Source organism: Etheostoma spectabile, chromosome 17 (genome assembly GCF_008692095.1).
Source record: "Etheostoma spectabile isolate EspeVRDwgs_2016 chromosome 17, UIUC_Espe_1.0, whole genome shotgun sequence".
NCBI lineage: Eukaryota > Metazoa > Chordata > Actinopteri > Perciformes > Percidae > Etheostoma > Etheostoma spectabile.
This window is the reverse complement of record NC_045749.1, coordinates 13,151,585-13,171,414: the sequence shown is the minus strand read 5'-3', so window position 1 is coordinate 13,171,414 and position 19,830 is coordinate 13,151,585. Positions and strand designations below refer to the sequence as shown.

The 19,830-nt window shown below is 38.2% G+C and overlaps 3 protein-coding genes and 1 long non-coding RNA gene across 5 annotated transcripts in view; 3 read left to right on the top strand and 1 right to left on the bottom strand.

The window, feature by feature from the left end:
- The window catches only part of abcc2 (ATP binding cassette subfamily C member 2), a 22,066-nt gene extending 11,124 nt beyond the window's left edge, over positions 1-10,942 (top strand). Inside the window, exons 18-32 of the mRNA XM_032540750.1 lie at positions 845-1,012; positions 1,211-1,394; positions 1,528-1,663; positions 1,912-2,014; positions 2,132-2,351; positions 3,901-4,055; positions 4,474-4,629; positions 4,806-5,005; positions 5,134-5,260; positions 6,017-6,118; positions 6,254-6,397; positions 6,872-7,030; positions 7,117-7,283; positions 7,645-7,839; positions 10,398-10,942. Coding sequence (XP_032396641.1) covers positions 845-1,012; positions 1,211-1,394; positions 1,528-1,663; positions 1,912-2,014; positions 2,132-2,351; positions 3,901-4,055; positions 4,474-4,629; positions 4,806-5,005; positions 5,134-5,260; positions 6,017-6,118; positions 6,254-6,397; positions 6,872-7,030; positions 7,117-7,283; positions 7,645-7,839; positions 10,398-10,527 — 2,346 coding nt within the window. The 3' untranslated portion in view covers positions 10,528-10,942. The remainder of the gene's footprint in view (positions 1-844; positions 1,013-1,210; positions 1,395-1,527; positions 1,664-1,911; positions 2,015-2,131; positions 2,352-3,900; positions 4,056-4,473; positions 4,630-4,805; positions 5,006-5,133; positions 5,261-6,016; positions 6,119-6,253; positions 6,398-6,871; positions 7,031-7,116; positions 7,284-7,644; positions 7,840-10,397) is intronic.
- LOC116704964 (uncharacterized) lies at positions 9,692-10,432 on the bottom strand. Its single transcript, XR_004335818.1, has 2 exons — positions 10,266-10,432; positions 9,692-9,838 (listed from the first exon to the last, which is right to left on the bottom strand). It is a non-coding gene; the product is annotated as an uncharacterized LOC116704964 (long non-coding RNA).
- Positions 10,943-11,248: 306 nt separating the features above from the next.
- Positions 11,249-15,620, top strand: LOC116705566 (pyrokinin-1 receptor). 2 transcript variants are annotated; one of them, XM_032541837.1, is made up of 7 exons: positions 11,249-11,339; positions 12,380-12,542; positions 12,727-12,823; positions 13,382-13,587; positions 14,105-14,326; positions 14,407-14,584; positions 15,223-15,611. In XM_032541837.1, exons 2-7 carry the CDS (start codon positions 12,399-12,401, stop codon positions 15,609-15,611), a joined length of 1,236 nt encoding a protein of 411 aa, XP_032397728.1. In that variant the 5' UTR covers positions 11,249-11,339; positions 12,380-12,398. The 2 variants fall into 2 exon arrangements, with proteins under 2 accessions (XP_032397728.1, XP_032397729.1); XM_032541838.1 differs by lacking the exon at positions 11,249-11,339 and having other exon boundaries at positions 12,445-12,551; positions 15,223-15,620.
- Positions 15,621-18,432: 2,812 nt separating this feature from the next.
- Positions 18,433-19,830, top strand: part of LOC116705526 (rho GTPase-activating protein 19) — a 10,029-nt gene continuing 8,631 nt past the window's right edge. The window contains exons 1-2 of the mRNA XM_032541727.1: positions 18,433-18,546; positions 18,893-19,146. Coding sequence (XP_032397618.1) covers positions 18,473-18,546; positions 18,893-19,146 — 328 coding nt within the window. The 5' untranslated portion in view covers positions 18,433-18,472. The remainder of the gene's footprint in view (positions 18,547-18,892; positions 19,147-19,830) is intronic.

The following is a 19,830-nucleotide window of genomic DNA, read 5'->3' as shown; positions in this document are numbered from 1 at the left end:
TATATATATATATATATATATATATATATATATATATATATATATATTATACACATATGGAAGTTTTGTTGCTGTGTATGGCTCACCCTGTGTTACATATACATTATCTATGTTCAATCAGAATACAAACACAATCATAATTGAACATTTGTCTCAGTTGATCACAAAACACATAACACCAGTAGCAAGTAATGCCCCTTATTTTCAAAGAGAGTACCTATAGAGTATGTGGTTCAAAAAAGAGCTTTTGCACACTTATTTTCTGGGGCAGGTGCGCCGGTAAAAAGTTAAAGATTAACAGTCACACTTGTTGAAGAAGTCCCACACACTGTCCATTACGCACGCAAATAAAAATAAAAATGTATTTCACAACGTGTCGGTCACATAGAACTTCCTCCCAGTCGCACGCGGAAGGTCCATGTGACCGAAACGTTATATACATTATTTGCATGCATAATGGAAAGTGTGTTGGACTCCAGTACTGAAGATTTATCCACTTGGGCTTATCAGCTGCCAGACAACATTACATCCATGGTTTTCCCGTAAGTTGACTGCTTTATCCTGGCGTCACCTGTTTAACTGACTTTAGCAGTTCAGATAACAGACTTGACTTTACTGGTTTCACAGACGTGAATTAACCACGGACAGCCTCGACGCAGAATGAATATGGGGCACACAATGGATATTTGGCTTTGTTTTAGGACCCGCCAGGCCTGTACAATTATAAGGGGAAACACTGCCATCAACGAGACGTACTGTCCAAAGTACCGTATGATTCTTTAAACCTAAACCTGTTTTGTGCATCTCCTCTCCTCTCCTCTCCTCCTCTAACCTCTTTCCTCAGGGCATTAACATCTCAGGGGGTCAGAAGCAACGTGTAAGCTTGGCCCGGGCAGTTTATAGTCAGTCTGATATTTATCTATTAGATGACCCCTTGTCTGCTGTGGACTCTCATGTAGGAAAACATCTCTTTCATAAAGTGATTGGACCAAATGGACTACTCAAAGACAAGGTTTGTGCTGAGCCTACATTAGTGCATTAAGTGTCATTAAAAGAACAATGAATGTTTTTGTAACCAAAAATAAGTATCAATAAAATGTAATAGTGGATTTACAGTCATTTCATAGACCGTATATTTAATTTTATTTTTTACTGTCCAAATTGAATTATAATTTGACAGCTGAGACCAAGTGTGTCTTTGTCTGTACAGACTCGTATTCTGGTGACACATGGAGTGAGCTTCCTGCCATACGTAGATGAAATAGTGGTCTTGGTTGATGGAGTGGTTTCTGAGGTTGGATCCTACAAGAGCCTTCGTGCCAGCAGAGGAGCTTTTTCTGAATTTCTAGACACATATGCCAAAGAGCAAAGCAATCGCACCCATTCAGAGTCAGGTAATTACATAATATTTCTGTTTGCCTTTTGGTAAGCTGCACTTTTGTGGCCACAAGGTCTGCATATGAGTTACTAAGTAATTGTGAGCTATATAGAGATACATATTTGTAAGATACCATTTTTGCTGTTCAGATCATTGCCAGGACTCTGAAGACGTGGAGCTCATACCTGAACGAGAGGACCCTCAACCTGACTCTCCTTTGGAGGATACAGTTTCTAATACACTAAAGAGAGAAAACAGTATCCGTCGTAGCCAGCGCAGTGGCAGGTTAGAACACAGTGAAGTGGTCGCCAACAAAGTAGAGAATCAGCTTGTTTGTGTGCATATTTGTGATGGAGAAGATTAATGTGGGGGCTGTGGGCTTCACATAGGACATATCACTATAATAACATCAAATGGCCTCATGTAGTATTTCTTGTTTTCATGCATAAAATACAAGGACAATATTTGAATTTTTCACAAACCATCTTTTCATCCTGTTTTTTTGTGTGGTCTTTTCGGTCCTTTTTTTCTAGTGTCAGACTAAGAAGAAGTGACTCTAAAAGAAAAACAAAAGATGTCAGTGAATTACAGAAAGGTCAGAGGCTAATAGAGAATGAAACTATGGAAACAGGACAGGTAATCTAAGTTCTTGGTCTGTTTAAATATCTTTCCCATCAGCACTAATGATAAGTATATATACAGTAAGTTATGAATAATAATAATTTTTCAGAGCTTTTTTTTTCTCATATCCAGGTCAAGTTCTCGCTGTACATCCAGTACCTGCGTGCCATGGGTTGGGGATATGCTGCCATAGTCTTCCTGATATACTTCATCCAGAACATTGCTTTTATCGGTCAGAACCTGTGGCTGAGTGACTGGACCAATGATGCAGTGGAATACTCCAACACGACATACCCTAACTGGAAGAGGGACACCAGGGTGGGGGTGTTTGGAGCTCTGGGAGTAGCTCAGGGTAACTGAAAATTTAAACATCATTACAGTTACAAATATTTTCAAAATTATGTCAGTTAGCTTCAAAGCTAAAATGAATTTTATTTCTCTAAGACACAGTAAAACTCTCCAGATCCGGTAGTTTTACAATATTTAATATGTAATATTATATAATAGCATATTGAGTTTAACATATGGTAGAGACTGGAAATGTTTTTGACCTGTGAGTGTCAAGACAGTTGTGTAAGGAATGTAACATTACATTTGGGTTTAATTACCTTAAGCAAACAAACACTCCATTTGTTTTGTTTTGTTTGCAATTCTATACTCTGAAGCTCTAAGTTGGAAATAGTAAAGCAAAAATGTTACTGCTCATAACTGTGAGACTAAAACCACAACTTGTTGTTTTACATTTCTGTTTGTGCACAAATTTAACAAACAAGATAAAACATGTTTATTGGTGAGCTACGGAGATGCTGATAGGCATATTTATTAACTTTGGACAGAGTCAGGCTAACTGTATAACGCTTTCTGACTCCAGCTACACACAGACATTGAGAGTGGTATCAATTTCCTTATTGGGTTTTTGGCAAGAAAGGGAATAAGCATTTTTCCCAAATTGTTGCACTATTCCTTTTAATCTAGTTTCTTTGAAAGAAGACAAACATTTGTTTAGCCACTATATATGTCTTCTAACATTTTAATGCCAATGCCTAAATGCCTTTCATTACATCTACGCAAATCAAATTTTCCTCAGAGACAGGATGAACATGTAGACCTGGGTTGTTTATTGAGAGGAATTCATTTTTTTTTATTAATTTAAACCGTGAACAGGACAACATATATTATACCATTATACACTAAAAGTTCCCTGATTATAGCACATTTTAAAAGGGGGTTTACATTGTAAGACAGCATACTGCAGGGGACATTACACAACAATATTGCAAAAGACTGGATAAAGAATCAGAAGCCGTTTTAAGGTCCAACAGGTTCAGTTTAGTTTAGTAGAAGACCTTAAGCTTGCCTGCAGATTTGGCTTGATTTTATTCATCTTCTTGTCAGATTAGAGAATACAAATATAACCGGAGTGTGATACTCAGAAATGTGTGAGCGACTGAAGGTTGGCCTCCTAGCATTGTAATGATGAGAACAAATCTTCACAAAATGGGAGCACACCAACTAAGTTTGCTCAAAATATGTGTGGTTTTCATTTCTTTTAACTACTCCTTTCTTTTGGAGACGTATTAGAGTTATCACCCTTTCCCTAAACAGGAAATATCTGAGAATAGTCTGTAGTTGTTAGATCTCTCCAAAGAGGTGCTCAAGTTTATTCAGCAAATTGCTCAGTGTTAAGTATCTCTTTTGGAATTTGGTGATGGAGCCACTTTTTGCTAATCAGCTGCAGTAGCATGAATTAAGTATTGTATGTATGATAATGTGTACATCACTTTAGAATTCTGCCTGAACTACGTGGTGCTCTATTTTAGCCATTTTTAACAGTGGACAAATAAATATATCAATGTGTAATGATGTAGTTATTTACATTACAAACTTTTCTTTTCTGACAGGCCTCTTTGTGTTCCTCGCTACACTGCTCCTAGCCAATGCTTCGGTCAATGCATCGCGTATCCTGCATTCAAAGCTGATTAACAACATACTGAGAGTTCCCATGGTATTCTTTGACACCACACCCATTGGAAGGGTGGTCAACCGCTTTGCAAAGGTAGGATTTATCATTTACCTTTACATATTTTATCAGCCTTTTTCCCCCCATTTCTTCTTTTCTTTGTCTTTCTTTTGTTCTGGTTGAGGATTTTGCTACCTATATATTGTCAACATTGTCATTTAAGATGGTTACTTCAATGAATCTGCATGAAGTCATCTTAGTTGGTTGCCAACATATATTATAACAATCAGCTGGACTGGGGAGTTAAAGCAATTTCGCTACATAAACAAAATGTCACCGCAGCTTGCAGCATTTATAGCCGTTGAGATTCCACAGCTACTGATAAACAAGAACAAAAAGAAAATAAGAGAAACCCATTGAGATTGTATTGTTTTTCATGAGTTTTTGGTTACTTAAAAGCACTATAATAACTTACTTTTAATAAAGTCTGACTTTGCCATCGCTGGTTCTAAAGGACATTTTCACAGTGGACGAAGCCATTCCACAGTCCTTCCGCTCCTGGCTCCTGTGTCTTCTGGGCGTGTTAGGGACGTTGTTTGTCATCTGTCTGGCGACTCCTTATTTCACCATCCTCATCCTTCCTCTGGCCCTGGTCTACTACTTTGTACAGGTAAGCTGACCAAGGTAGCACAAAGAAAAAAACGTGCCCACAGAAAATAGATTGAAGAAGAAAACTAACAAAGTATTGCAACCAGTGGATACAAAAGAGAGAAGTGCTTGTTTCTGTTGTGAAGGAAATCCAATTAAACTTTGTGCTGTTTTCTCTTGCCATCTCTTTACACCCAGCGCTTCTATGTAGCGACTTCAAGGCAGCTGCGTCGACTGGACTCAGTGTCTCGCTCTCCCATATACTCACACTTCAGTGAGACAGTGTTGGGGCTGTCAGTGATAAGAGCCTACGGCCATCAAGAAAGGTTTCTTAAACACAATGAAATAATTATTGATAAAAACCTCAAGAGCGTCTACCCATGGATAGTGTCAAACAGGTCAGATTTTGAACTCGGAATCATCAATAAAGACAGTACAAGCATCTTTCTAATGGGATTTTTAATGTGTCGGTGGATGATGATACCGACATGTATTTGTGGTGTGTGTGTGTCTGTTAACTCTGCAGATGGCTGGCCATCCGTCTGGAGTTCCTTGGAAACCTAGTGGTGTTTTTTTCAGCTCTGTTTGCAGTCATTTCCAGGGATTCTTTGGACAGCGGTCTGGTTGGCTTGTCAATATCCTACTCCCTTAATGTCAGTGACCCCCACTTTCATCACACACACTGCAGAAAATGATGATGTACATGCCAATGCCAATAATGATTAAATAAGGAAGATTGTGGTGGTGATTAAAGGGATAATTATTGCTGCTGCACAGCTGTGAGTTGGGGCCGGGCAGAAGACAAATAAGAATTATAGAAGGAAAGGTATAATTTTACTTATAGGACATTAAATAATTCAAAGTCTCTATTCCACACATCACAATGTTCAATAATATAGTAGCATATAAGTATCTTTATTCTGAATCAACACATCAATGACAAGTCATGATCTAGTTGAGCTACCTGCAAAGTAAGAAACCATAGATACCACAGGTATACCATATGTGCATTAAAGGGCAGATTTCAAACTAGTGTCAAAAATGCAGTTTTGGAAACATAATTATTATTATTTTACAATAACTACAATTACAATCACACTACTGAAAATGTTGTCATTTATTTTTATAAACATTGGAGGTTAATTTAGTGAGCATTTGCAGAAGTTGTTTACAGTACTATTTACAGTAAAACATTTTGCTCATTTTTTTGATAATTCAAATGTCCAACATGTTTGTGGAGGACATGCCGTACAGCAATTTTTTATGCAGTGTAGCAAGGTTTGGTGATATTTCATGCTCGTGAAGGCAGCTTTTGTGGTTAGAAGAACAAGAAGTTCAAGAATAATATCCACAAATACTAATAATGCTAACAACGCAAGACATTCCCCTCTCCTTTTGGGGCTTTGCAGGTGACCCAGACCCTCAACTGGCTGGTGAGAATGACATCTGAGCTGGAGACCAATATCGTTGCCGTGGAGAGAGTGAGTGAATACTCCAAACTAGAGAATGAGGTATGAGATTGTCTCTTCATTCACACAAACCAAGTGGTGTCTTTATCATTTGTTGTTTGTTAGGTTGTTTGCTTAGGTCAGGAATAGACAGATGACACCATTTCTCATCTACGCTGTGTGTCTTTGTTTGTACAGGCTAAGTGGATATCTAACACTCGGCCTCCAAAGAAGTGGCCTGAATCAGGAAGGCTACAGTTTGACAACTATAAGGTCCGTTACAGACCTGGATTAGACCTGGTGCTGGATGGAATCACTTGTGACATCAAAAGCACTGAGAAGGTCTGTGTGCATGTTTTTATAGCTAGCTTGTAGGATTTATCAAAGTGCAAATCAAATAAAGTACCAAATTTGAGACTTTAAAGTCAGTTGCTTTTCTTTTTCTTCAACATTTTTGACCTGTTATTTCCCCGTGGTTGTTCTGTTTATACAGTATATCTTGAAGCTCAGGGTGTTACTTTCTCTGCAGCATGCACACAGGTTGCAGCAAAAGGCCTGCACAGAAAACAACACAGAAACATATAATACATAGCCTCTGAGTTATGGAAGTGTCTGCAACCATGGCTGAGATGCCTAAACACCTTTCAGGGTTTTTGAGGGTTTAAAAGTTTTGAAAAACTAGGTACATGCTGCAGCGAAATTATAAAAGCACACCTCCAGAAACAGATATTCAATGACTGTAGTTTATAAAACCTATATGAAAAGATGCATGAGCCATTAAGTTTTACCCCATGTGCTGTCTCTCCTTGCATTCAGATTGGTATAGTGGGCCGCACAGGAGCTGGGAAATCAAGCCTGACCAACTGCCTGTTTAGGATTGTTGAAGCTGCTGAAGGTCGAATCCTCATTGATGATGTAGATGTTTCTACAATAGGCCTGCATGACCTCAGAAACAGTCTCACAATCATACCACAGGTATACACAACAACTACTCAAATCCACACACAGCAGTCTGTTTTAAATGGTACACTGACCTGTCCAACCCTCCCCTGTGGACGCAGGATCCTGTGTTGTTCTCCGGGACTTTGAGGATGAACCTAGATCCATTTAACAAATTCAGCGATGAGGAGATATGGAGAGTGTTGGACCTCTCTTATCTGAAGGAGTATGTAGGGGGGCTGCAGGAAGGACTACATCATGAAGTCACAGAGGGGGGAGAGAACCTCAGGTGGGCCATGAAAATAATTATTACTCTTCCACATTACAAATGATTGAAGATACAGCAAACAATGTCTTGCTTTGAGCGCAAACCAGTTTACTTTCAGTTATAAAAATACACGCACACAGTCAACACACAGATGAATGGCACAGAACAAACATTCATCCCATATTAATCCTAAATACTTTGCAAATATCATATCTAATACACTACTCATTCAATTGTTTTATACTGTACTTCATATAAATTGCTTCTGTAATTACAAGAAACGTATAAATCAATTTAAATAAAAAATCAATGTCCATTTCCAGTATATCTTCTTTTCGTGCTACAAAATTACTTTTTTTTTTGCATGTCACCCTCTTCTCAGTGTTGGGCAGAGGCAGCTGCTGTGTCTGGCCCGAGCGCTGCTTAGGAAGTCTCGCATCTTGATCTTGGATGAGGCCACAGCAGCTGTGGACCTGGAGACAGACGACCTGATTCAGAAAACCATCCGCAACGAGTTTTCACACTGCACTGTCCTTACCATCGCTCACCGCCTGCAAAGCATCATGGACAGCTCCAGGTGAATTACTGTCCCTTAACATTGTCTCTGCACTCATTTTTCTCCTGATAAAAGTACATTTCTTTCTTTGTCCACTCTTGTTTTAAGCACGGGGTGGAATCCACAAGTAGCCTTGACACGTTAGTTACGCAAGATTTTTACATTGGGTAATACCTCCAAATTCAAATGTATTTGTTGCCAATATTGACATTTGTTAATGTGTAGACAAATCTGTAAATGCATACATGTAAATTGCTGGTTAAAAAGTATTTTGCTCCAAGAGCTGGAAATACAGACAAGTCATTTGTTACAACTCCGCAGGTCTCTCAAATGGCTGCCTTTTTACACGTAACTTTTGCTGCATTTCTGCTGTGACAGAGATCTGCAAATGTGTGTGGAGATTTGTCTGTACTGCTGTGTTCCCACTGGGCCTCAATAGCAATACAGCCTAGATACCACCAGTTGGATGAAGCAGTGATATCAAACGTCACACTGCAGGGCTGCATAGACATTTATACTTACATGCTGCATTGTACACCAGCCAGGTTTTATGTTACTTTACAATTACATTAAAGCACTTTGAATTGCCCTGTTGCTGAAATGTGCTATACAAATAAAGCTGCCTTGCCTTGCCTTACATTATACATCGTTGGTCATACAGGCTATATTATTTTTACGTGACTTTATGTTGGGAGCCTTCTGTTGAGTCTACAGACACCTCTCCACACACATTTGCAGATTACTGTTAAGGAAAAAGGGTAGCAAAAGTCATGTGTAAAATGTTAGCCAATTGAGAGGCTTGTTGAATTGTAACTGATGACTTGTCTGTATTTACAGCTTTTGTAGCCAAATACTTGGACTTTTCAACCAATATCTCTATGTACACAGTTTTGTCTACACTTTTAAACATTTGTCTACACATTTACAAATCTTTATACACTTGCAATTCTAATTACAGATTTGGAGGTTTTCTTTTTACAAATTTACTAATTGGATTATTTGACACATTAGCACATTCCTGCTATTAACAAATCTCAGTACACAGTTAGAGATTATATTACACAGTTACAAATCAAATACGCACAGACGTATTGAAATACTCCCCACACACATTTGAAAATAGATTTCCTACAATAATAGCATCCTTTGTTGTGTTAAAAGACTGATGGCCACAGCTGTGAGATCCAAGTCAGCCCCTTTTATGCACATCTATAAACAGATACTCAAACTTGAAAGTTCTGGAATACTTCAAAGCTTCTATTGGCTTTATATGGACGTGCCAGCAGCACCAAAGACTAGGGGTAGGGGTGAGAGGTGGTGTAGGAGTAGGACGCATGCATTCATTCATTGTATTCAATAGATTTTCTACATTGGGATTTCATATTTGAGAAGTAGGTATCTATATAAATTACACTGGAAAGGTGCATACACATCACACAGGCTGCCATACATGCAGATAGGACAGCAATGCATTTAGAGCTTTGTAATTTTCTTAATGCCACCTGCAGATTATAAATATTTTCCCATTTTTTGCAAGCAAGAATCTTCCACTACATGTTCTCATAATTGAGAATTAAAATTTTAATTCTAAAAATCATACAAAAAGCAATGACAATATCTAAAAAATGTAAACTGCTGCAACACATGATAGTAAACAGGTAGTGCAACAGATCGGAACTGAACTTGTGAGGGGGACCCTGTAGGTGCATTTGTTCTGTCAATGGACAATAACAATTATGCATTACCCCTTTACTTTCACTGGAGGTCACCAAAGTTCAACAATTAGAAAGAAAATGGCCCATCCATCCATCCATCCATCCAGCCATCCAGCCATCATCCATCCATCCACCATTGTACCTGCTTATTCCTTTTCCAGGGTTACAACGGGATTGGAGCGTATCCCTGCATGCACTTGGAAAAAAGGCAGGGGAAATTCTTGGCAATCCTTTGCAGGGCTGACATGGAAAAACATTTACACCTAAATCTGACTTAAATCCTTACCTGAAATAACAATTATACTCTCACCCTCACCCTCCATCCTACCCTTAAAGGTGCTCTAAGTGATATTGGGTGACGTTACTTCTTGTTGACGTTAGAAGTATTTTCAAACAAAGCAAGACTTGCTTGCCCCTTCCTCCTCCTCATCCCGTCCCCTTCCCTCCCTTCTGTGCTTCCGCGCACTAACCCCTCCAACCCCCATCCCAAAATCCTTCTTGTCGGTTATTGACTGGAACGCTGGAACACTGTTTGTGTATGCTTTGTGGTGCAGGTGGGCACATTTTATTTTTGTTGTGTTGTGTAGACCCTGGGCTGTCTACAGAGACCGTGGTTTTTTACAGTGTGTTCTGGGGACAGGCAGCTCGCAGATAGTGAAGAGATGTTTGCTGTATGTGATAACAAATGTTCTAGCCTAAAACATATGTGACATCACCTTAAATGGATGGCACAAATATGTACACTATTATTTTCTTCTCATTTTAGCAAGAAATCCACTTCTGTCGAAGCCTCCTCTGCCGGCGAGTAATGATATTTACACTACTCAGCGGGTTAACATTTCTGCCTTTGTTTCTCTCCCACAGGGTAATGGTGCTCAGTGCTGGTAAAATAGTGGAATTTGATTCTCCAACCAACCTGCTTGAAAAACAAGGCCATTTCTATGCCATGGCAAAGGATGCTGGAATAACACTACCGGAAATCACAGCTCTCTGATTTTGCCCTTGTCCTTTTGATTTAATTCCATAAATTGCTTTTGTTGTTTGATTTAAAAAGCTGGATTGTGCTTTGATATAAAGAAATATTGTAATATGTATGGAACATTATTTATTGGAAACAATTAAAGAAATCATGTTCTGTATGTAAATAAAGATACATATTCTTTTCCAAATACTGCCTAACTGTTTTTGATAAATACAATACTTGATCTGGATCTCAAAAGGAATATTTCTAAATTTTAGAACATACACTTATTTGCAATTAGATGAGAAGATTGATACCACTCACTATTGTCTATAATAAAAGGAAATGTTTTTGTTCATCAAAAAACAAAAATAAAGTAAGTGACATGTAATGTGTTAATTAATGAGCTTCAAAGTTGCTAGTAGGTGGATTTTACACATACTTACACATGTATGCGAGTGCTATTTATAGTCTCATCTGACTCTCTGCCAGAGAGGGAATAGGTCCAATTTGTTTTGTTTTTTAAAATGGTCAAGTGAGGCATTCCAAATGTCTGCAATTCAGATGTGTGTTTGAGTGTCTATTTGTATTTTTCACATTGTATTGACATAAATCTATTTACACAGGCACATTATGTGTACTTGTTTCTTTTTTTATTCTTGCATCTTGAAGCAGCTGCATTGACTTCTTTAGGGGGTATCTGAGTGTGAAGAGAGAGAGGGAACCTGCGAAAGCGGGGGCGGGGATTGTGAGTTACAGAGGAAAGGAGGGAGACGACCACAGCTATGTTTTTTTGCTTGTGAAAAGAGCTACTGGTCTTCATCCTGCATTTTTGCATCAACAAGGTGAGTCTACACTTAATTGATTCAATACAACCTCAAACAGGTCATTTGTAATTGTACAATAACAGAAAATCTTTTTTTTTTACACTGGCTACATTGGCAGTGTAACAGGCTGTGCTTGCCAGATTTTAGTTGGACCAGTCTGATTCCTATTTAATTTTAATGAAATGTTTGACAGGTAAATATAATTACATGCACCTTTGCATGACGTGCCCTCTAGTTAGTTTATTTTCCCTGACATCTACTTTACCTGTAGTTTTAACTGTTTACAAAAGGTGGCATAGGTCTCAAAATGCAACTGGTGAATGCGTTTATTCAAAATGGCTGATTTGTATTAATTATATTTGTGCACACTGATCAAATGTTAAATGTTAAACACTGAAGGATTTACTTAGTGTCAATGACCTTTTTCTGAAATGTATTTTTTGTCAATTTATATATGCTTTTCGTAAGCTTAAGGTAAATCAACCTTTTTTTGACACATGACGCTGAAAATTCATAGAATGTAATCTATAATTATATTTATTATTTCAATAGTCTCTTTGAACATCATTATATTTGTAGTGTATAACAATATACTGTACTATATTAACCTTGGGTTTAATATAACACATTTGCTAAATTAGCAAAAGGAAATTGTGCTCATTTAAAAAAATCTGTACACAAAAAAAGGATAAAAATGGAATTTTTACACTATCCCTTAAATAACAGCTGCAGATTTATCCCTCCCAAATACTCTTCTTTTCTTCTCTCAAAGCTGTTGAAAGGCCACTCGCTAATGAAAAAATCTGCATGTATGAGTAAGCACATATACAGTGGGTGCCCCTCCTCCTCTTACCTTCTCCTGGCTGAATTGTGCACACTAAATTTATGCAACACCATGAAAAAGGTGGGTGCTCATTTGAAAGCAGGCAACATTATTGTCTATTTCATCAATAATAATTATTGAGGAGGAACTTGAGAATTCAACCCATTATCTTCATTACACATAACCCAACTCTGTCATGGGATTTATAGACTGTTTCTCTATAACATCCTTCTAGTTCTCAGCCATCAGCCACCATGAACTTCTCGGAGCAGATTTCATTTGACTGTAACGTTGGCCCCAGTGAGAAGCCCCAGCTCGACATTAGTGTCACCAAAAGGGAGCCACTGGCAATTGCTGTCCCCATGACCATCTTCTACAGCATCATCTTCTTGATGGGAGTATGAACAGTCCTTTCATAGACACACTTCACATACTAGCCAATTTAACCTTCTGAATTGCAACACCAAGTAGTATGTGATGGCAAAATTCAGCAGCAGCACTAAGCCACAAGTCATAGAGTAAAAATTATATTCCGAAAGAAACACATTAGACCTCTAACTGCTGTCCCCTAATGCTCCACAGGTCTTACTCAATGGTGTGAGCATACTGACTCTCCTCATGGATGCTCATATGAGAGTCAGTGCCATTCGTTTCTACCTTCTCAGCCTGGTCATTTCAGGTACAGGCTACACTCCTGCCATAATACTCCCATGCACCTTATGGAAGACCAGTACTGACATTGAAATCATTCAATAAAAGTGTACTTCAATTTGTATACATAAATCTGTACTTGCCAAAATTATCATTTAATATCAACAGCTTTAATTGTTATTATTGATGTAATTGAAATGTAATAATGTACATATCAAACTGAAATGCCTTTTAATGCTACTTTCCTTTTAAATGATACCTTATAAGATATTTTTTTAGGCTTGTGTATTGTCTATTGACATCATACAATGCATGTTAAATAACACATTCAGTGAATTTGCATCAACAGGCTCCAATCATGACAAGTGCTGATGATGTTTCACATTCCATTTCATTATGGATGTTGCAACGTTAAAGTTTGGTGTACACTGAAAATTATTTTTTCTTCATTTCAACTAATTATTTCAATTAAATATTGTCAGTCCTGGACTTTGGCAGTTCCTTTTTTACACCACGACTACAGTGTATTGTCTACTTAAAGGAACCATCCATTTCTAAAGGATTTTCATTTTTCTTGCAATTTTAGACATTCTGCAGCTGTTGACCATCCCGGTAACTTTGTATCGGTACTACTGGGAGAGTTACCCATGGCGCCTGGGCCAAACAGTATGCAAAGTCTACTTTATGGTCCGCCAAGTGTACTGTGCCACCACAAGCTGGGTTATCATGACCTTCACCACTGAGCGCTATGCAGCCATTTGCCACACCATGTGGTCTGTCTCCAGCCTGAAGGTACAAGAAATATACCATAACATACAATTCAAAAAGCTTAATGATGTCTTTTAATACTGTTTAATGCATTTGTCCACACCTGTCACCATTTGGCATGATGTTAATGTTGGGTTTTCCTTCCCAAAATTTAAATAAAAATAATATAAAATATGCTTCTTGTTCATACTCAAATTTTCATACGTAAACTGCAGAATATATACCAGTGGAAAAAAAAAGCATGTATCCAACTACTATTTTTAAGATAAAAATCTATTTTTTGGATTCAACATGATTTGACAGGCATATAAAAAATAACATAATGGGTTACTTTTACCTGTGCTATATTTGCTATTATATTGTATAGAAATTGGCTACATACAGAAGGTGCAAACTTCACAAAATGCAAAAGACACACAAATGGTCGGGAAGAAAATAAAATAGAACACAAACGAGCAGCCCTTGTTTAACATCTCATGCAATTTTGTGAATATGGTTTAATAAGTGGCATTTCTTAGCCTCTCTCCTTTCTTTCCAACAGAAGTCTCGGCTGCCATGCCTTGTTTTAGTATGGATCATTTCTCTGGTCTCGGCAGTACCCTTTGCTCTAGTCTATGATCAGGCTCGGGCCTGCATCCTGGACTACACGGCCACTACACGAGAAGACGCCTTCCAAGTCTCCACCATGTGTGAGATGACAGAGCCTGATCCTGCTTACATATACAAAGGAGCTTTGTTACTGAGAGCGGGGATCTTCTTTGTGGTAAGATAAGCGTTCTTCAAGAGCTTGTATTTGCGTTTATCCATCAAAAACAGGCACTTAACATGCCTCTCCAACTACAGGTCCCACTTGTCTCTATCTCTATTCTCTATTTGCTCATCCTGCTCTACCTGAGGCGGAACGGACGTCAAAGGAGAAACATGGGTATCACCCGGCCAGATCCACAAGGAAGACGAGAAATCCAGTGTCATCAGAATGGAAAGCTACTTTTAAATGAAAAGAGAGCTCTAAAACTAATGGGTTAGCTATGGAATTTTTTTTTTTTTAAACTGTTTATGTCTCGAGGTTGTGGAATAGTAAATCTCCCAAGCGCTTTAGTTTATCTCAGTCTGATGAAGACCTTATAAAGGTCTAATTGTCCAGTCACTCCAGAAAGTGGGACACTGAATATCATTTGCATGTCTGTGCACAGGTGATGCTGGAGCCTTGGTGACTACTTTTGCTCTTTGTTGCTAACAAGACAACGAATGAAATGCACTGAGCTTAGGGGATTTTTTTTAGTTAAATTAAGTTAACACATACTGTAGATGCATACAAAAACTACATTTTTTGTTATTATTCATTGTCCATCTGTCTCAACTGTCTTCTGACCAGATAAGATAAGACCTATCCTCCAATCAAAAATGAAAAGTTAAATTTTTAGCTTTTAACAGCTTTTCCTGGCCAATCAGACAGCAGCGGAGGCTGGACTCCCTTTTAGGTGGTTTTGATGGCAGCCTGAAGTTACCTCATGATATAGTGTCAGGATCTGTCTACTTTGTTAATGTGCTGCATTTAGACAGAGTATGCTAGTAAATGCAAATGTATTGAATTATCATTTTGAGGTCCTTTAAGCTATCCAATTGAGGCAATGACATCGTCTGTGTTTTGTCTTCCAGGTGCAGTCGTGTTTGCCTTTTTTGTTTGCAACTTTCCGGACATTGCCTCGTCACTGATGCAGGTATATGTGGTTGTGTGGTCCGACACTGTCATTTCTGTCTACACAATCCTGAAATCATACTTGGCGCTTCCATTGTGGTATATCAACGGCGCTCTGGACCCGCTGCTGTTCTGCGTTTCCTCCCACACATTTCGCAGGGCATGCTGGAGAACTCTGAGTAGGCTCAAGCCTCACTGCTGCTTGAAGTATGGGAGGATGTCTTGGCTTCAGCAGAGAAGTTCTAGTGAAGAAACAAGCACAACAGTCAGAGAGAGGATTGATGGTAAATGCTATAGAGAGAATATGGCCAAAAAGAGAAATACAGTTCCTAACAAATCAGATCAGTGAAATGGAAATGGGAATGGCACTATGAATTATTATCTCTTTTACGCTATCAAAGACAAATGCATCACCTTGGAATTCCCAAAAAACATTCCTACAACTCTGCTTTCTTTCTTTTCCTTTTATTGCTGTACAGTAAAGCCCAGGTCAGACCAAAGATTTGCGACGATACAAGTTAAAACTTGCTACTTCTCGCAACAAGCCGGTCTGCAGCGTTCTAAAACCTGCCAGTTCACATCAATGCGACGAGACGGTGCATCATCTCCATAACAACGCTTTTTTGTACTTCAGCTCAAACTTTTCTGTAACTAAATATATCATTTGTGTCGTCTAAATATGAATGTGGATAACATTAGTGATAGTGAGATGCTTGTTACAGTTTTTAGCAAGCAAAAAGGTTTTTTTTATTTCTCTAATTCATTGCCTTGTTTTAACGACACTGGGTGCTCTCTCTTGTCAGTCACTATCTTATTTGACACGTTACCGTGCTTTTGGGCGGTCATTGAGGGGCCGTTTCAATTTCTGCCATTTCACCCAGCTGTTTGTAACGTAAAAATAAAATCTATAGTTAATAGCTGACTTTACTAGCTGACCGGGCTTTACAAAAAAGTACTGCTAGCATTTAACAACACTCACAGGTGCCATCCCACACGTATTTCATTACTTTGTAATGTTTGAAGTTCTACCATGGACTCTGTAACATTTTTTGAGGATAAAATGCCTTGGTTAAAAGCCAGGGTGTTTGGTGTTTCAAGCCATTCTAGTGTGGTATAGAAAGCCTTCAGGAAGACTCAGCTCCATTTGTGCCAGTTCTCATTAATATTCAACAAGCTAAGCTGCTTGACTCTGATTGGCTAACAGCTAGACAGTGAGAGCCTGGCTATCATCATCCTTTACCCAGCACAACTGGGAGAGCTCATGAATAGTAATGAGCTCAGGCAACATGACGTCAAACGGAATTGTATTGTAATTGGCCTAATTTCTCCGCTCATTTTGTTTCAATGGCTAGAGCTGACAGAGGAGGTAGCAGTTCATTTTCACATTCACAACATAACACACACACAAACGGACCTAACAGATTTCAAAAAAGGTAAAAACGGTTTTGTGTGTCAGGCCACCTTTAAAAGACAGAAATAGAGAATGTGTGGAATTTACCTGTATTGTGATGCCAATTAACCTGTGTGTTCTTTTAGGTGTTATTTTTCTAGCTAGGAATATTATATGTATATATATATATATATATATATATATGGGCTACAGTATGTGGTGCTTTAAAACTTACATTATTTGACTGATGTGAAGACAAACAACGTAGAAACGTAGTTGAAGAACACTTCTGGAATTTTACAAAAAATGACTGGACAAGATGTGGTGGTGTGTTGACATTGTATATATTGTTCAAGAGTATTATCGCTCACATCATGTGACACACCAATTTATTTTTCAGCCTAGATAACGCAGAGGAGGGACAAAACGGTCAGTTAAATAACACTAGTCTGTTCTTTGTCTTTGTAACATTATTGTCAAATGATGGGTTGGCACCCTGAATGAGTCAGTTGCCAGTTATATCTAAATAAAAGGAAACAGGTAACAAACGAGCAATGAATGGGTGTTTTTCATTTTCATTGCAAACAATCCCTACCTATAGCACCAAGGGTTTAAAGTTGTGTGTGCCTCTTGGAGATTACCAATAATTTAACTTCCCCCCTGATGTTCCAGATCAGAAATAGTTAGGCTGAATAACCATATTTTCTATTGTTCCAATAGGCTCCCTCCCTCCCTGCTGAATTTTTATTATCAGAATGAGAATCAGAAATACTTTATTGATCCCCGAAGGGAAACTCTGTGTTGCAGTTGCACAGATATTATAAATATCAGAGTAGAAATACAAATAAAGAAATAAAGAAATATAAGGAGTGTGGCTATGTACGGTTTTTACATAAAGGAATGTTATTATACATTATTTACATAATTAACATAATTAAGGAATTGCAATGGTGAAATGTAAAATAATAATAATAATAATTGTAGTAGTTGAGAATTGTACACGTCAGGCCAGTGTTATTGCACAAAACAGATAATACAGATAATATTGTCCAGTTTCAACCTCTCAAAGTGTCTGCGTGTCAGACATTTAGAGGGAGGAGTTATAAAGTTTGATGGCCACAGGCAGGAATGACTTCCTGGGGCGCTCTGTGGTGCATTTTGTGAGAATGAGTCTATCACTGAAAGTGCTCCTGTGATTGAGCAACAAGCCATGGAGTGGGTGCGAGACATTGTCCAAGATGTCATGTAGTTTGGACAGCGTCCTCCTCTCTGACACCACCAACAGAGACTGGTGTATACTCTACTACTGCAAAGCCAAAACATCATTAAGTGTAGTTAATATAATGTGGCACATTCTACAACTTCCTCTTTAAGTTTTAAATGGAGGTCATTGAACTAAACAACTTTCATTCAGGCACCTTAAGAAAGGACAGATAAGGACACAAAGTGGTTCAGCTGCTCTAATCAATATGTTTGTATTAACAAAAGATCAAATGACTACTTATGTGAAAGAAGTCACTAGTATTGACAGACTACAAAAAAAATGACTTTTATTAAGAATGCAATTGGTAAAAAGTCATAAATACAAACCTTTTCCTAAAAACAAAATAAGTCAGACATCATTGATTTCACACCTAATCCCAATGTCAAAAAAGACAAATAGACAAAACATTAACAAAAAGGAGATGAAAAAAAAAAGAAGTAAAAATAGGCTAGATTTTAAGATCATACCATATACTGTATCACCAATTTAACTGCATACTTGACGTCTTGACGTCCACATAACTCAGCCAATCACAGCACCGTGGGCGGGACTAGAGATGAATCAGCGGAAGATTCAAAAAAAGATGGCGGCTGAAAATGATGCCCACAACAATCAGAAACTGAGCAGAAGGTACAAACCTTTCGTTCAATATGTCGAAAAATTATCTTTAAACAAAACTACTTTATAAAGTGTGACTTTCTGAAATGATTAGTGCTAATGCAATATATTTGTTGTGAACTAACATACTCAGTAGCTAGAGTAACAACGTTAGTATCTTAGACTTGTTAGCGTTAGCCAACCTAGCAACAACTTGTTATGCTAACATTAGCAAATATTAGTCCGTCAATTAATGTTAGATATCGCCCCTTTCTGTTTAAATTGCTAAATCTTAGGGGCCGCTACTAGCCAGAAGCTGTACTATTCAACTGAGGCTCAAAATGAACCCCAACCCAGCCTCTGTGTTTCTCTTTAACAGTGGGACAAAGTGCAGTGTGTTTATCAGCCAGGAAAAGCCAAACACAAGCCAACCTGTAATCTTTAACCCGGACTTCTTTGTTGAGAGGCTGAGACATGAGCACCCACAGGCCTTCGGCGATTTGGTACTGAGCAATATCACTCGACTGATAGACCTTCCAGGGGAAGAGTTTGCACAGCTCACCGGAGAGTCTGAGGCTAAGGTGCCCTCAGCCACTGGCTTTCTACGCTCCTTCAACTTCCTGAAACGGAAAGGTTAGGCCAACAGAGCCGTTAATGTGCTCACAGTCTTTGAAACGTTGTTAAGACTAATATAGTATGTGTGAAGTTATTTAATTGTCTTATGCCTTTGCACTAGGAAAGGTAAATAACTTAAACAAAACACTACTTAGACCATTATACAGTACCTCATTAAAGTCATTAATTAAAATGTTGGTAGACTTGCAATGCATTTATCTCAATGATGGCTTAAATGATTAATGATTCAATGAATTAATGATCAGTCTTTTAAATTTAAAACAGTATGTATATGCAGGATATGATCTGTATGTGTATGTTTTATTTCAGGACTGTTGTATTCTAGGTGTAGGCTAATTACAAGTAAACTGAAGCATTTGCCAAAAGAACCCAGCAGGCCTGCCTTATTGAACGATTTTCTTCATAACTTGCCATTTTCAGCGGTTATCTTGTTCAGCTGCTAAACGCAGTTTGAGAACAGCAAAACACAGAGAGCGAGGGACATCCGGTGTAGCGGTGGTGTGGGCGTTATGGAGAAAATATAATATAACAATATTTTGACCAAATACTGTACATTGATGGCAATATTGCAGCGATATTTGCACAATGATATTTTTGATTAATAATCATCAGTAATGTTGTTATAATGACTAAGTAGGTAATGGCAAATAATAGAGCAGCTAGAACAGTCTGGTAAGTTCA

Excerpts from the sequence above, each read along its gene's own strand:
- LOC116705566 (XM_032541837.1), top strand. The coding sequence starts at position 12,399 with ATGAACTTCTCGGAGCAGATTTCATTTGACTGTAACGTTGGCCCCAGT. Across the intron at positions 12,543-12,726 it reads GCATCATCTTCTTGATGGGA|GTCTTACTCAATGGTGTGAG; the intron begins GTATGAACAGTC and ends AATGCTCCACAG. Across the intron at positions 12,824-13,381 it reads TCTCAGCCTGGTCATTTCAG|ACATTCTGCAGCTGTTGACC; the intron begins GTACAGGCTACA and ends TTGCAATTTTAG.